At 39.2% G+C, this 16,716-nt stretch overlaps 1 protein-coding gene across 3 annotated transcripts in view; it reads left to right on the forward strand.

Moving 5' to 3' along the window:
* Acaca (acetyl-CoA carboxylase alpha) overlaps nt 1–16,716 on the forward strand; it is a 298,410-nt gene that overhangs the window by 98,947 nt on the left and 182,747 nt on the right. For all 3 annotated transcript variants that reach the window (XM_042690979.1, XM_042690996.1, XM_042690985.1), the window contains 6 exons: nt 1,119–1,217; nt 3,522–3,628; nt 5,558–5,668; nt 11,443–11,652; nt 14,822–14,992; nt 16,367–16,528. In XM_042690979.1, coding sequence (XP_042546913.1) covers nt 1,119–1,217; nt 3,522–3,628; nt 5,558–5,668; nt 11,443–11,652; nt 14,822–14,992; nt 16,367–16,528 — 860 coding nt within the window. The remainder of the gene's footprint in view (nt 1–1,118; nt 1,218–3,521; nt 3,629–5,557; nt 5,669–11,442; nt 11,653–14,821; nt 14,993–16,366; nt 16,529–16,716) is intronic.

Below are 16,716 nucleotides of genomic sequence, written 5' to 3' on the forward strand. Positions count from 1 at the left end.
AAAACTTTGCTGAAAAAGACTAGTTTCTGAAACATTGGCCTTTTGAAAACTTTGCTGTTAGCCTATAGAAACCAGTTAGAGGAAAGGCCTCTTTTTTTTTTTTTTTTTGCCAGGCCTAAGGCTTGAACTCAGGGCCAGGGACTGTCCCTGAGCTGCTTTTGCTCAAGGATATCACTCTACCATTTGAACCACAGCACTACTTCTGGCTTTTTCTGTTTATGTGGTACTGAGGAATTGAACCCAGGGCTTCATGCATGCCAGGCAAGCACTCTACCACTGAGCCACATTCCCAGCTCTTTTTTTTGTTTTGGTCCAGTCGTGGAGCCTGAACTCTGGGCCTGGGTGCTGTCCCTCAGCTCTTCAGCTCAAGGCTAGCACTCTACCACTTGAGCCACAGCACCACTTCCGGCTTTTTTTTCCTTTTTGCTTATGTGGTGCTGAGGAATCAAACCCAGGGCCTCATGCATACAAGGCAAGCGCTCTACCACTGAGCCACCTTCCCAGCCCCCAGCTCTTTTTTAAATAGTGAAGATAACTAAAGATATTCTAGCAGTGTGCTCATAAATATGAATCAGTACCTTTGCAGTTAAGCCTGTAGTTTATGTTACTATAGATAATAGTTATTTCTTTTGACTTCTTGCTTTCATAATGGCAGAAAAAGAAAAATGAAAGTTATATGGCTGAAATTGTTTCTCAGTTCTGATTGTCCTTAGTAAACATTATTAAAGATAAATCCCTTCTTTGGGTTCCCTTAAGACATAAATAATATAATATTTGAAACTTGGACCCCAAATTTCACTGTCCTTATTTTTAGGATATTTTAGACTTGTTAATTTGTAAAAGTGGATAGTGAAGGTTGATAAAATTAGATTTTTCAGCAGTTTAGAATAACATTCTACATTTTGAGCTCTCTTATTTGTGTGCAAAAGCTTACTATGATAAGTTCTATAAAGGGTACAAAGGTAGTCAAAATAGTAGTCCTCATAATCAAGTTTATGATCTTTATGATATGTGAGGGGGAGGAGCCCAAGAGAAATACAAAAATAATAATAAAGCAAAATATATGTGTCAGAAATGAGGCAAAAAATGTTAAGGTTCTTTTTCTATTTTGTTTTTAGGTCCTCCAAGCCAGGCGATGTGGGCTTTGGGGGATAAGATTGCATCTTCTATAGTAGCTCAGACTGCAGGTATCCCAACACTTCCATGGAGTGGCAGTGGTAAGAAATAATTTGTTTGTATCTTTGTTTATTTTGGAGGGTGCTGATTCTGGTACTGGAATTCGGCCTGCGTACTGTCCCTGAGCTTTGTTGCTCAAAGCTATGTTGTACGACTAAAGTCACAGTTCAACTTCTGGCTTTTTTGATGATTAAGTAGGGATATGAGTCTTGTAGAATTTCTTGCTGCAAACCACGATTCTCAGATCTCTGTCTCCTGAGTAGTGAGGATTACAGGGCCAAGCCACCAGTGTCTTGCTTTTTGTTTGTATTTTTTTTTTTTTTGTCAGTTATGGGTCTTGAACTCTGGGCCTGAGCACTATCCCTGAGCTCTTCAGCTCAAGGCAAGTGCTCTACCACTTGAACGACAGCGCCACTTCTGGTTTTCTGGTTAATTGGAGATAAGAGTCTCATGGACTTTACTGCCCAGGCTGGTTTTGAACCTAGATCCTCAGATCTCAGCCTCTTGAGCAGCAGGATTACAGGCATCAGCCACTGGTGCCCAGCTCTTGTTTGTATCTGAAGTATAGAAAACGTCAGGATAGGGCTGGGAAGGTGGCTCAGTGGTAAAGCGTTTGCCTTGCATGCATGAGGCCCTGGGTTCAATTCCTTAGCACCACATAAGCAAAATGAAAAAAGCAAGAAGTGGCGCCTGTGGCTCAAGTGGTAGAGCATTAGCCTTGAGCTGAAGAGCTGAGGGACAGCGCCCAGGCCCAGAGTTCAGGCCCCACGACCGGACCACCCCCCCCAAAAAAAAAAAACAAAAACGAAAAACATCAGGATATTTAGGTCTGTGGTATGGGGCTTAACTTTGTTTAAAATATATTGATTGGAGCTGGGCACCGGTGACTCACACCGGTGACTCACCAAGAGGCTGAGATCTGAGGATCGAGGTTCAAAACCAGCCTGGGCAGTAAAGTCCATGAGACACTTATCTCCAATTAAACATCAGAAAACCGAAAATGGCACTGTGGTTGAAGTGGTAGAGCAGTAACTTTGAGCTGAAGAACTGAGGGACAGCGCCTAGGCTCAGAGTTCAAACCCCACGACGAATAAATAAATTAATTAATAAAAATAAAAATATATGTATATATTGATTGGAATACTTGAGAAGAAATAGAGACCTGGTACTTCCTGACTTAATCTATAATTTTTATCATGTTTTAGGAATATAAATTTAGTACCAAATATATAGATGCTAAACTAATCTGGAATCATTTTAGAACTTGATGTGAAGAAACTTTGGGAAAATGCTTATTTTTCTAGAAATTCAGATCTTCTCAGGTTGGAGGCTTCCTTAGAAATATTAGACCTCTGGACAGCTGTGGGTTAGAATTAAGCCTCTGGATAGCCTGGATTACTAGGAAAAACCTAAAGCCTTGTTGCTTACATGTTTATTTGCCTTTGTTTTCTTGATGTCTGTCCACAGTCTGTGGATGATTTGCTTTGAGTGTCTGATACCATTGAACCTTAGATGCCCTTGAGGTAAAAAATGAGGTTAATAATCAACCTTTCTTTCAGTCATGTTGGAGGGATAAAAATTTTTTAAATTGTTTTATTCTAGGCAAACTTTTTAAAGAATGCTATGTGAGTTATTATAGCTAATAATAATATGAACTTCATCTTTTTAAAATCACTCATTCATAAAAACATTAATTAAAATTTCTTTTAAACAAGAATGACCATTGTCTTGACACTTAATATATTTGAACCCTGTTCCTCTGGTTTCTAGGGTGATTGCCATATCCTTCCCAGATTTACTGGGTCAAATGGTTTAAAAGGTTAAATTTTTTCTTGTTTGAATGGAGAGACTATAGTTTTCCCCTTGTGGTTGAGCACGGGCACAATCAGGAAACATGGAATCATGACTCTACTGAGGCCAATAAAACTGCCATTTCTGTTTCCAAGGGCTCATAAAGATTGAATTATTTCTGAAACCTCTGGTCCTGGAGCAGTCCTGAAAACACAAATTGAGGGTATATTGCCTGCTGGGTTGCTGTGAGATGCTTACCATGTTTCTCCCTCTCCCTCCCCCACTCTTTCCCTCCATCCCCCATCCCTGTCTTGTATGTCCCTGTGTTTTTGTAAGTTGCTGCATTAGTTCTAGTTTTTCCAGCTTAAGAATCCAAAATGCAGCTCATGCTATGGATAAATGGTGTTAACTTCAAAGACCGATTAGGTTTTTATGGTATCCTTTCCTCTATCTACTTTCAATTTTGGAAAAATACCATAACATTTTAAAGAAGATACAGCAGAAAACCGACATGAGTTCTTGTACTTACTCTCAAGCCATATTGTCTATTACAGGTCTTCGTGTGGACTGGCAAGAAAATGATTTTTCGAAGCGTATCTTAAATGTTCCACAGGAGCTATATGAAAAAGGTTATGTGAAGGATGTGGATGATGGACTGCAGGTATGCTGCTAATTCTAGGGAGTGATAGCTTACAACCAGTTATAACCACAAACGGAATTTTTAAGCCTAGTTAATGATACATATCCATATTGGCATGAGAGATGTAAGACCAAGAGGTGTAGTTATGGAATACATAATGTGAGTAAATGACTAAACAATTTTGTCTTAAAGCAAATTGTTCTTCTGGGCAGATAATTTCTTAGGTGATTAAATCAGTGTTTTAATGACCTTCCTTTCTACCACCTTTTTTTATTGTATGAGGGGGGCCAACAAGGAATGCACTTTTTCCCTAATTTGAATTCAGAGCCAAGAAGGAAAGCAGATAAAGGCCAAAATGTTAGCTTTATTATAAAAGAGTTGTTAGTAAAAGTGGCTTAAATGTGTAAGAACAGTGACATTTACAAGCTGCATGCCAAAGTTAACCGGGCTTCCTCCTTCCCTGATTACTGGTAGTGCTGAGTAACTGGCTTTTCTTCTACAGAGACACAGCTTTTATCATTTTGTTTATTATATGGCTAAGAGCTGTTGAAGAACATATATTCTGTGCAGTGGATTGATCTTGAAGAGAAAGAGGATGAGCTATGCATGTTCAAGTTTCTCCTTCCAAACTGACCAGTCAGGGCCTCTGATGTTTGAGTTATACCTCCAACCCTTTTCTCTCTAGTTATTTTTTAACATAGGATTTCTCTTTTGCCCTGGGACAGCCTGGAATGAGATGCTCTTATTCACATTTCCTACCATAGCTGGGATGACAGATGTCATCACTGTGTGCGGCTTTTTCTATTGAGATGAACTTCAAGAAAATTTATTGTCTTTAGCCAGGTGTCGGTGGCTCACGCCTATAATCCTAGCTACTCAGCAGGCTGAGATCTGAGGATCATGGTTCAAAGCCAGCCCATGCAAGAGTCTGTGAGGCTCTTACTCCAATGAACCACTCAGAAAACCAGAAATGGTGCTGTGGCTCAATTGGTAGAATGCTCGCCTTGAGTTGAAGAGCTGAAGGACAGTGCCCAGCCCAGAGTTCAAGCCCCACAACCGACCAAAAGAAAAAAGAAAATATTTAAGTACTTTAGTTCATCATGTCAATGAGTATAATGCTTCTTGATTAATGTCATTGCTTTCATCATTCTCCTCCATCTCTCTCAACCCTACCTATCCCCTCATCATGAACACTTATTTTTGGGAGGAGTCCTGGCTTGGAACTATGATCTTTCTGATCTCAGCCTCTCATGTAGCTAACATGACAAGCATATGCCATTGTGCCCAGCATTACGTTTTTTTTTTTTTTTGCTGAGACTTACATGGAACCTCAGTGTTTCTAATTTCAGCCTCCTGAAGAGTTAGGATTACAAGTATGATCTGCCATGTCCAGCTATGATAGTTTTCTTCTTCTTTTCGTTCTTTTGTTCTTTTGGCTAGTCCTTGGGCTTCAACTCAGGGCCGGGGCACTGTCCCTGAGCTTCTTTTGCTCAAGGCTAGCATTCTACCACTAGAGCCATAGTGCCATTTTCAGCTTTTTTCTTTTTTTGTCGGTTGTGGGGCTTGAACTCTGGGCCTGAGCGCTGTCCCTCAGCTCTTCAGCTCAAGGTTAATGCTCTACCACTTGAGCTATAGTGCACTTCTGGTTTTTCTGGTGGTTTATTGGAGATAAGAGTTTCACGGGTTTTCCTGCCTGGGCTGACTTTGAACTGTGATCCTCAGATCTTGGCCTCCTGAGTAGCTAGGAATACAGGCGTGAGCCACCAGAGCCTGGCTAGCTTTTTTTCTTTTTTATGTGGTACTGAGGAATTGAACCCAGGACTTTATGCATGCTAGGCAAACACTCTACCACTCAGCCACATTCCCAGCCCTATTACAGCTTTCTTAAAGGGAGAACATGCCAGTCCTACTAATTAATACAACTTCATTTTTTTCTCTTCTTTCTTGAAGGCAGCAGAAGAAGTTGGATATCCAGTAATGATCAAGGCCTCAGAAGGAGGAGGAGGAAAGGGAATCAGAAAAGTCAACAATGCAGATGACTTTCCTAATCTCTTCAGACAGGTAGAATGCAAGTTGTTTTTGTTTATTTGAACCAACATATTGTAGAGATGTGTGATTTAACTCATATTGTGATTTGGATATCCAGAGAATATTTAATTTTTAATTTTGTTTGTATCTACTCTAGGCTTCTTCTAGCTTTCACTTGCTTGTTATTAGCAGGAGGAAAATTTAATAAAATGCCCTATTGAACTCAAGTTTTATTCAGTTAGGTAATTCAGAGAATAAAAAATATAACACCAAGAATTTTTAATTTCTTTCTATTAACTTTTCATGTGGTATATTAAGTACCCAAGACAAAATAAGCAGGCTCATCGTTACATGATTGAAAACCAGGAAGAACAAAAGTCAGGGATTTGGAGCATGGATCAAATGTAGAGCACTTGCTTGGTAAGTGTGAGACCCTGAGTTCAGACTTCAGCACGACCAAAAGAAGAAGTGGAAAAGAAAAAAATGAAAGTTGTTAGAAACTGATCCACAGAAGATTTAATAAACTCTCAAAATAAGATATATAATAATCATGTTGAATGCATTCAAGGAAATTAATGGCAAGATTGAGAACTTTGGTACAGAAGAAACAAGTGAAAATTCTAGAATTGAAAATGCAGTCACTAAAATTACATCAGTATAAGAGTTTAATAACCAGTTCAATTAAGAAAAGATTTAGTTACTGGAAAATGGAAGATAATTCAGTCTGAAGCATGAAGAGAGACAGAACAATAGAGAGCAAGCTGAGCTATTCTTTGCAAAGATGACCATGGAAACTCCTCTCATCTCTGTATACCTTCCACTGTACTGTACAGGATAATGATATTCCTTCTCTTCCCATCAGAAAATAGAATACCCTTTTCTGCCCTTTGAATTTCAGCTGGCTTTGGACTTGTTTTGACCAATAGGATGTGGCAGAAATGATGCAAGTTGTGAAACATAAACTTCAAGTGGTCATGTAGTTTGTGCCTTTCCCTCAGAATCAGCCCTAACACTACTACATGTAGAACTCCTCACCTACAGTTCAAAGGGTGATAAGATCACCAGCTGAGCCTACTTCATAGTTCTGATCTGCAGAACTAGTTGCTGTCCCAAGTCACTACATTTTTGCACATTTGAAGGTGTCTATCAGTAGATAACCAACACAGATATTGATACTTAAGGATCTGATACTGCTGTAGTGAAAAGAATGTGTCATTGCCTTCAAAACTGGCTCATAAAGCTGGGCGCCGGTGGCTCACGCCTGTAATCCTAGCTACTCAGGAGGCTGAGATCTGAGGATCGCGGTTCAAAGCCAGCCCGGGCAGGAAAGACCGTGAGACTCCTATCTCCAATAAACCACTAGAAAACCGGAAGTGGCGCAGTAGCTCAAGTGGTAGAGCGCTCGCCTTGAGCTGAAGAGCTGAGGGACAGCGCCCAGGCCCAGAGTTCAAGCCCCATGACCGACAAAAAAAAAAAAAAAAAAACAAAACTGGCTCATAAGTAGAGGCCAGAAAAATGGTGAGAGGAATGTGAATGATGGTTGTAGGAATGGTGAGCAAACTGTTATTAGAAGCTAGAAACGTAAGAAAATGATTGTTACTAGATTCTGGAAAAAAGACAATTTGTGTCCCATAATGATAGAACAATTGCAAAAAGCATCTGAGGTAACTTGAAAGACAGAGAATGTGTTTAATAAAGTCATGAATTTCTACAAAAAAGCTAAAAGTGGGGCTGGGAGGGTGGTTCGGTAGTAGAGAGCTTGCCTCACGTGCAGGAGGCCATAGGTTCGATTCTAAAGCACTATATAAACAGAAAATGCCGGAAGTGGCACTATGGCTCAAATGGTACAGTGCTAACCTTGAGCTGAGGAGCTGAGGGACAGAACCCAGGCCCAGAGTTAAAGCCCCATGACAGACCAAAAATAAAAACAAAACAAACACACAGCACACACACCAAAAAATACTAACAAAGTGTCTATTGAGTGCTTCTAGTTGTTTATGCTAAGGCATTATAACAAGTAAGCTGCAGAAGATACTTTGTAAGCAGAATTTGTAGGAAATATAAAGAAGTTAGAACTTGTGTTTCAAAACATGTTCTTTCCACTTTCCTGTTTCTCTTGCTTTCAGAATACTTGCAGTGTAAAAAAATGCCTCAGCTTAGGTCAAGGGCTTGAACAGGGTAGCTCTTACCTGTAATCCCAGGTACATAGGATGCTGTAAGTAGGAAGGATAAAGTGTGAATCCAGTAAGGCTGAAACTGGAGACTATCTCAAAAAATAACTGAAGCAAAAAAAGGGCTTATGGTGTGGCTCAAGTAAAGGCCCTAAGTTGAAACCTCAGTACCACCGAAAATGAAAGGAAGGCAAATGAATTAAAATAAAGATCAAGTCTAGAGTGCTGGTGAGAAGGACCTCAGAAATGTATGTTATACCTGGTACATTACCTTTTCAATTCTGAAAACATTCTTCTGGTAATATTAAGGATGTTTTCTCACAGTACCTTGACATGTACAGAGTATAGAGAAGTTTAGACAGAAATTCATTATAGAGATGGCTTTAAATTTTGAACCCCAATACGATCCATAGGAAACTCACAAAGTTGTCAAGAGACTTGTATTAATGATTGTACCAAAAGAATTGACACAGAAGTAATTTAAGATGAAAAAGGCTATTTTCTGTCATTGTGACAAAATACCTGAGAAACAATTTAAAAGGGGAATTTTACTCATCCATTAGAAAGAAAGATTTTATTATATCATTTGCAAAGAAATGGATCGATGTGGAAAAATTATGTTAAGTGTGGTAAGTAAGGCCAGAGAGACAAAAGATGCATATTTTCTCTCAGATGTGGAATCTAGAACTAATTTATAAATGTATAAGTAAACATATACTGAATTGTACACAAGTGTACATAGATGGTTTAACTGAAGAATTACAGTGTCATTCCTTAGGAAAAACTGACAGTCCAATAGAAAGAATACCAAGAAACTAGGGGAGTGCTTAGGGGAGGAAGAATAGATGAATGAAGAGGATGTAGAGGAGAATGCAGGTAGAATATTGAGTGCATATCCTATGAAACTAAGAAAATTGAAGGGAGGGCTGAGTTAGGAGGGATGGGAGAGAACGTTGAAATGGGTGACAACAATCAAGATGCATTGTACCTATATACTGATTTGTTGGATGGTAATTCCTTTGTATAAGTAAAAGGTAATAAAAATATAATTTAAAAAAGTGGAAAGATCTATTTTGTCTCACAGTTTCAAAGATCTCAGTTAATGGTTGTTTGGTCCAGTGACTTTTGGGCCTACAGTAAGGGAGTTCATCATGGCAGAAACATTGTGGCAGAGGAAAGCTACTCACCTCAAGGAGCCAGGAAGCAAAGAGAGCACAGGGGGTAAGCTTTATCTTTCAAGTATGCTTTCCTAGTGACCTACAGCTTCCAATAAGGTCCTTATTTTCTAGTTTCTGTCATCTCCCAATGGTCCATTCAGTTATGGATTGATAGTAATTCATTCCATCGGTGAGATTAGAGCTTTCTTGATTCAACCACCTCAAAACCCCACCCATGAACATTGTTGCAGTGGGAGTCCATATGTTTAATCCATGGGCCTTTTGGGGGACGTTTTAGATCTACACAATAACAGAGGCCTGGGCTGGGAAGGTGGCTCAGTGGTAGAGTGCTTGCCTTGCATGAAAGAGGCCCTGGGTTCAATTCCTCAGCACCACATAAGCAAAAAGAAAAAAGCCAGAAGTGGTGCTGTGGCTCATGTAGTAGAGTGCTAGCCTTGAGCTTAAAAGCTGAGGGACAGCGCCCAGGCCCAGAGTTCAGGCCCCATGACCGGACCCAAAAAAAACAAAAAAACAAAAACAAATAACAGAGGCCTTTGGGCTTTCAACTTATGGACAGGAAGCAGACTGAGAAAGTTATTGAGCCCTAAACATTGGTCATTTCTAATAAAAAGAGATTTTTTAGTAGAGTAGGCAAGGTGTGTGTGTATGTGTACACACGTGCGTGTGTGCACCCATGCCTGTGTGTATTTATGCTCTGTGATTAGAAACCCACTTCTAAAGGGTATACTTCTAAAAGGGTATAGAACCATATAAAAAAATCCATTCCCCTGAGGTAAAATCTCCATATATTCATCTGTATTTTAAAATTGTTGTGTTCTGGTGACCACTGTTTACCTCCCATCCTGTCCTTTTTGAACAGGAGTATCTTTTCTAGTTCTTTCTCCGAATCTCATTGAATGTTGGGGGTATGGGGAAGATAACTTGTCTTTTTAGTTCCCAGGTCTTTGGATCAAGAGAAACTGTACTGAGGAGGAGCTATACCTAATCTAATGAATCTTACTTACATCTGGCCATGTGCTATGAGAAAAGTGGATGTCAAGCCTGATGCCATGATTAGATGAGACTTTGGGAGTAGGGGAGGGGGGTGAGTCTAATTTGCATGTGAGAGGTATGTGAATTATTGTGGCCATAGAGTGGACCATAGTAGATGGTTTACAGAGCTGGCAGCAATAACTCCTCCTATTCCTGTATGTATACCCATTTCAATGTGACTTTGCTATGCTTCCCCTCAAGAGATGGCATCGCTTTCCCTACTGCTTGAATTGTAGCTGGCCTTGTTGCTTGCTTAAACTATGACTAAGTAGCCAAAGTGAAATGTAAATTCTACAGTCTACACTTCAAGACCGTCACTTCTGCCCTGGCCTTCTAAGAACATAAGAAGCCTGGTCTAGCATGGAAGGTGAGATGCCACATGCAATAGAAGCAAGCATGTTCTAGTATGGTTGCCTAGACCTCCCAGTCAGCAGCTAGCAACAAATAGCCAGACATATGAATAGGACAAATCAGCCCTACTCCAGTCACCAGATGTTGATTTGCACATGCATGTGCAAATAACGATGAAATAAACATCATAAATGAAGAGTTTGACCTTACTTTTTACATAGCCAAACAGCTAAAAAAAATAAAAAGCATAGAAGACAGATGAGGTACAGCGAAATGATTTTACATCATATGCTTTAAGTCTCAGGAGAAGAGAAAGAGAATGAAGCAGAAACAATATTTGAAGAAATAATGAAGCAGAAAGTTTTATTTGAAGAGATAATGGCTAAAGAATTTCCTTGAATGGCTAAAAACATGCCAGGCACTGATTCAAAACCCACTGTGAGTGCAAAGCAAGACAAAGAAAACCACATCTAAGCTTATTAGACCTAATTTACTACCTGACCTTCCCTAAACTTGGCTATGAAAGAAAGACATGATTCCAAATCATCTGGAGGAAAAAGTTATTTTCAAAGGAGAAAGAAGATCGACAGTTGAAATCTTGGTAGAAACCCTGGAAATCAGAAAACACATAGGTATCTTTTAACGTGGGGAAAGAAATTACTCACAGTGTGTCTACTCACAGTGTTTTTCAGAATTAAAGGTGGAAGTCCTTTGACTGCTAACACCACAACACACGATGTATTGTGAATCAGGGAAGCATCTAGTTTGGAGCAAGTTATACATTGGCTTGTCTGAAATACATGGCAGTATTTTGCATTGTTGTGGGATTTGTACATGCATATGTGTTGTCAAATATTTTGTTGCTTACCCTTATAACATACTAGATGTTTTATGTTTTCATATTAGTTAAATAACTAAGAATGTAAAACCTTAAAAATTGACCAGGGCATATACTATATTTTACTCATCTTATTTTCCTATTGATTAACAGCCCCTCACACTTTCTAGGCATCTGCTTATGGAAATGAAAGCAAGTTATCAGTGTGGATTTGTTTTGTTTCCTTTTCTAACATAGGTTCAAGCTGAAGTTCCTGGATCTCCAATATTTGTAATGAGACTAGCTAAACAGTCTCGTCACCTGGAGGTACAGATCCTAGCAGATCAGTATGGCAATGCCATCTCTTTGTTTGGCCGTGATTGCTCTGTACAGCGCAGGCATCAGAAGATTATCGAAGAAGCACCTGCTGCTATTGCTACCCCAGCAGTATTTGAACATATGGAACAGGTATGTCTATTAAATGTTTTATTTTTTTCTTTTCATTCAGTTTATATACTAACCTGACAATAACAGTTGCAAGGTTGCAAGTCATGATTCTGAAATTGATGGCTATTTTATCTTTCTCTTAGAAAGAAAATAATACAAAATGACCTATTATGTGAACTTTAAAGATACTTAGATAAAGTTTTAAGAAAATAATGGATTTGAATAGATTCCTTTGAAGACTTGATAAAGATCAAGCTAGAAAATGGAACTACTTGTTGAAAACCTCAAACAATCAGATTAAAAATCACAATATTGGCTGGGCGCTGGTGGCACTGGGTGCTGCTTGGGAGGCTGAGATCTGAGTATCATGGTTCAAAGCCAGACCAGGCAGGAAAGTCCATGAGACTCTTATCTCCAATAAACCACTCAGAAAAAGTGGAGGTGGTGGTGTGGCTCAAGTGGTAGAGTGCTAGTCTTGAGCAAAAGATGCTCAGAGACAGTGCCCAGGCCCTTGGTGCAAGCCCTAGTACCAGCAAAAAACAAAAAACAAAACCCACAGTATCTTTATCTCTACTCAAAATAGCACACTGAATTTTTAAATAATTTGTTAACTGCTTTTAGAGCATTGAATGTCCTTTGTATTTTCTGTCTTCTTTATTGTTATAATGAGAGAACTAAATAGGTGTGAAAAATTGTGTGTTCCACAAAGTTCCGAACAATTATAGCTGACTCTTTACAAAGTTTGCCAGTCATTGCCCTTAGATGATGCTATCTTCTTCATGATTAAGAACAATCACAGATTATGTTCTAATTGTAGCCAGTGACAGGGGAAGAGGAAAGACACAGGGCAAGCAGATACAAACATGTCACTTATGGGCTGGGAAGGTGGCTCAGTTGTAGAGCGCTTGCCTTGCATGCTTGAGGCCCTGGGTTCGATTCCTCAGCACCACATAAGCAAAAAGGAAAAAGCCGGAAGTGGCACTGTGGCTCAAGTGGTAGAGCGCTAGCCTTGAGCTGAAGAGCTGAGGGACAGTGCCCAGGCCCAGAGTTCAGACCCCACAACTGGACCCAAAAAAAAAAAGAAACAAACATGTCACTTATGTTTTTGTTCCATTAGGTAAAATTCAGTCATGCCTAGCATGACATAAAAGATGTTAGGAGCTGTAGTCATTAGCTAAGTTACTATATATTTGGCAGTATTCAAGAGATTCTTTTCCTAAAAAGATGAAGAAAGATATTGGAGGGCATTTAGTAACTTGTGCCTCAGTCTGCCCTTTTGACATTATTCTTTATCTTAATTCAGACTCAGAAGTTTCTCCACGGGAAGTAGCCTGAAGTCCTTACTAATTAATTACACAGTTAGTACAGATTCAAGATGTACATAAGATCAAGGATCTCTAGAGATCGTGGGTGATCTTTAGGTGGTGTACATTCCTTTCTATTACATGTAGTGGGCCAGTGACCTAAATACAAGTATTTATTCCTCTTCCTTTCTCATTGAGTATCATTAAGCAAGGTATTCAGCAGTCATTGGTATATAGCAGTTAACAAAATTTTCTAGGCAGAAATTGTGTTTATTGCTTGCTATTTTGTGAAGTAATACTTCATGTGTACCTGGCTGCTCTGGTTTTGCTCCTTCAGAGTCCCTTGTCCATTATCCTTTAAGATGCCTGTCTTTACTCCCTGGGAAATTCTTGTTTCAGTTTCTCTGTGAATTGGGCTTTGCACACTATGCCTACTTTGAGGGAACTTTCACAGCACATTTTCTGTTGGTATAGATACAAGTGTTGATCCAGTCATCAATGTCACAGGCTTTTGGTGGATGGGCTGATGGTTTATTTAGAAATATAGTTCTCTCAAAAATATAGTAACTCTATATGCCTTTTGTTTATACTCAGTTTCAGGTTGGAGTAACCACACTCAGCAATTTCTAGATGTAGCAACTTTTCTTTATAAACTAGGCTTCTGCACTTAGCCTATCTCTGTCTCCTGGATTTAATGTTGTCTAGCTTGGGGCCAGCTGAAACTGAATCTGAACTGAAACTTAAATCTGATCTTTGCTGCCAAATTACTTCAGAGTAAGAATCAGATAATTTGTTTTAGAGGCACCAGAACACTTAGATTTTTTCAATATTTGAATCATTTTTCTTAGTTTTGTTATATATGGTCAACACTCCAGAAGTATAGGAAATAATTCACTATGTGTTATATCATGCTTCAACAAGGAGACCAAATATATAGTAACTGCTTGCACTGTATGCTTGCTACCCATCCCCCATTTGTAATCCACTTCATATATTTTAATTTTTTAAAACAGCTGCACATCCTGCCTGTAGCCACTAATGTCTATATTAAACAAGGTATTGTTAAAGCTTCTATCATAAGATCTAAGGGCTGGGAGTGTGGCTTGACAGGTAGAATACATTCCTAACAAGTGGAAGGCATTAGATCCAAAATTCTAGTAGTGCCCAAAAAAAAAAAAGAAGAAGAAGATAAAAAGATCCAAAAGCATAGTAACCCAAATAGGAAAGGAATTATTTTTATTTGCAATGATAGTGTGAGCCCAATTTTATTTGGCTTGATGAGAGAGTTGTATTCCATGAGACTGTCCTGGGGTTGAAGTTCTTTATTTTGCTTTGTTACTCTTAACTGTGTTCTCATCTCCATGATTGAAATGTCTTGTGCTGCCACAACCATGTCCCAGCGCATAAGAAGGGAAAAGCCAGGAAGAAGATGCAATTTTTTTGCTTCAGAATTGAATTTATAAGTTACGTACATTATCACTCATTGGTGTTAACCATCATTCTGATGGTTAAATCATACTAACTGTAAGAGGTATTAGAAAATCCAGTTAATAGCTTGATAGAAATGTTTTTGAAAAGTGGAGGGGGGTGGGAAGCATACTGAATACTAGAAACCATTGAGTAATCTCTAGGTTGTTACACTTTATTTTTGCCTATATTCCTTATGTCATTCGATGAGGTAAAGTTGCTTGTGATCCAATGATGAGAGATGAGTTTGTCATCCATGTCCCAGGATATTGCATAACAATAAAGGGTGAAATTTGCTGTCATGTAACTAAAAATCTTTGGTAGCTCTTCCAAACTCTGGATAGTTGAGCCAGGGAGATTGTAGGTCATTGCAGTGATTGAGTAGCTGGATAAGGTAATATATTTGCTTGTCTTCCAAGTGTGCAGTGAAACTTGCCAAAATGGTTGGTTATGTGAGTGCTGGAACTGTGGAATACCTGTATAGCCAGGATGGTAGCTTCTACTTTTTGGAACTGAACCCTCGGCTACAGGTGGAACACCCTTGTACAGAGATGGTGGCTGATGTCAATCTCCCTGCAGCACAACTCCAGGTGAGTCACCCTGAGCTGGGCTTCAGTTAGAATATAGAGAAGTTAGGATTGTTAGAGGTGCCTGAAAAACTTGTTTATCCAGTGTCTGATAAAAGAGAAGTGCCTCCTATCTGCATCTCACCTAATGTTCATTTCTCTTTTGCTTATTGTGGGGTTACATGTATAGATTAGTTTTCCTGATAAGGTACAAATAGAAATATTACTGCATTTTCTACTCAGATTAATCTAATATAAGCTCTCATACTTTAGGAAGAAACTGTAGGTCTGGGAATGTGGCTTAGTGGTAGAGTGCTTGCCTAGCATTCATGAAGCCCTGGGTTTGATTCCTCAGTACCACATAAACAGAAAAGGCTGAAGTTGCACTGTGGCTCAAGTGGTAGAGGGCTAGCCTTGAGCACAGAGAGGCTCAGGAAACAGAGTCTGGGCCTTGAGTTCAAGCCCAAGGACCTCCTTCCCCCTGCCCCCTCCCCCCAAAAAAAAAGAAAGAAAGAAAGAAAAGCAAACTTCGCAATTTTGTAACTAACCTCTTCCTGTTTCTAGTATTATTGAAGTAATTTGTCTTTTTGCCAGTCCTGGGACTTAAACTCTGGGCCTGAGTGCTGTCCCTGGGCTCCTTTTGCTCAAGGCTAGTACTCTACAACTTGAGCCACAGCATCACTTCTTGCTTTTTTTTTTTGTGATTAATTGGAGACGAGAGTCTCATGGACTGTTAGGCTGGTCTCGAACTACAGTCCTCAGATCTCAGCCTCCTGAATAGGATTATAGGCATGAGCCACTGGAGGCCCAGCTGTAGTTCAGTAATTTTTATTAGAGTGGTGTCCTAGGTTTTTCTTTTTATAATGCATAATGTGATAACTGTCAGTATTGTTGCCTTCTCTGAGCCCATAAAGCAACTTTTACAGGAAGCAGTAGTAGCTAATGGTAAGGTTTGATATTAGTTTTATAGTTTTTCTTTGCTCATCTTGGGAATACCTTGTAGTTAAAGAAAAAGTTTATTTCTTCCAGTGGTTTGTGGGATATTGTTGAGATTTTTTTAAACTGAACTTGGATTGGTAGTAACAGCGACTGTTCTATTGGATAGCTTCATTCTTATCCCTTCATGGAGAAATGACAGCAGAGAGAAACTCAGATCTGTTGCAGTAGGAATTTGAGGACATTCTTATGAGGAAGGAATACTCCAGTGACTTATTTGTGGTTATATATTGTATTTCAAGTAAGGTAGGGTTGATGATTATAAAATACATTTCATAAGATTGGGATGTTTTAGGTTGTGGTTATGAAAAGGAGAAAAACCTCTTTAGGAATCTGATAGCTTCCATGATTTAAGGAAAGTAACTGTGGTAAATGAATGATATGTGTCTTATTACCTTTCAGATTGCCATGGGGATCCCTCTATTTAGAATCAAGGATATCCGTATGATGTATGGGGTCTCTCCCTGGGGTGATAGTCCCATTGATTTTGAAAATTCTTCTCATGTTCCTAGTCCAAGAGGCCATGTTATTGCTGCTCGGATCACAAGTGAAAATCCTGATGAGGTAACCCATAAACTTAAAAGGTTTATGCTTTTTTTTCCCCTTTCCCTTATGAACAGACTTCTCAAATATATTGGAATTCCCTCTGAAGAGATAAATTTATAGTTTCTTGGTAGATAAGTGATCATTGTTTCACTGTCCATTTTAGTGTAGAGTCTTCAGTGGGTCTGTAGTACTGAGCCTTCTTTGGC

The sequence above is a fragment of the Dipodomys spectabilis genome, unplaced genomic scaffold, assembly GCF_019054845.1.
Source record: "Dipodomys spectabilis isolate Male_0828 unplaced genomic scaffold, ASM1905484v1 ptg000004l, whole genome shotgun sequence".
NCBI lineage: Eukaryota > Metazoa > Chordata > Mammalia > Rodentia > Heteromyidae > Dipodomys > Dipodomys spectabilis.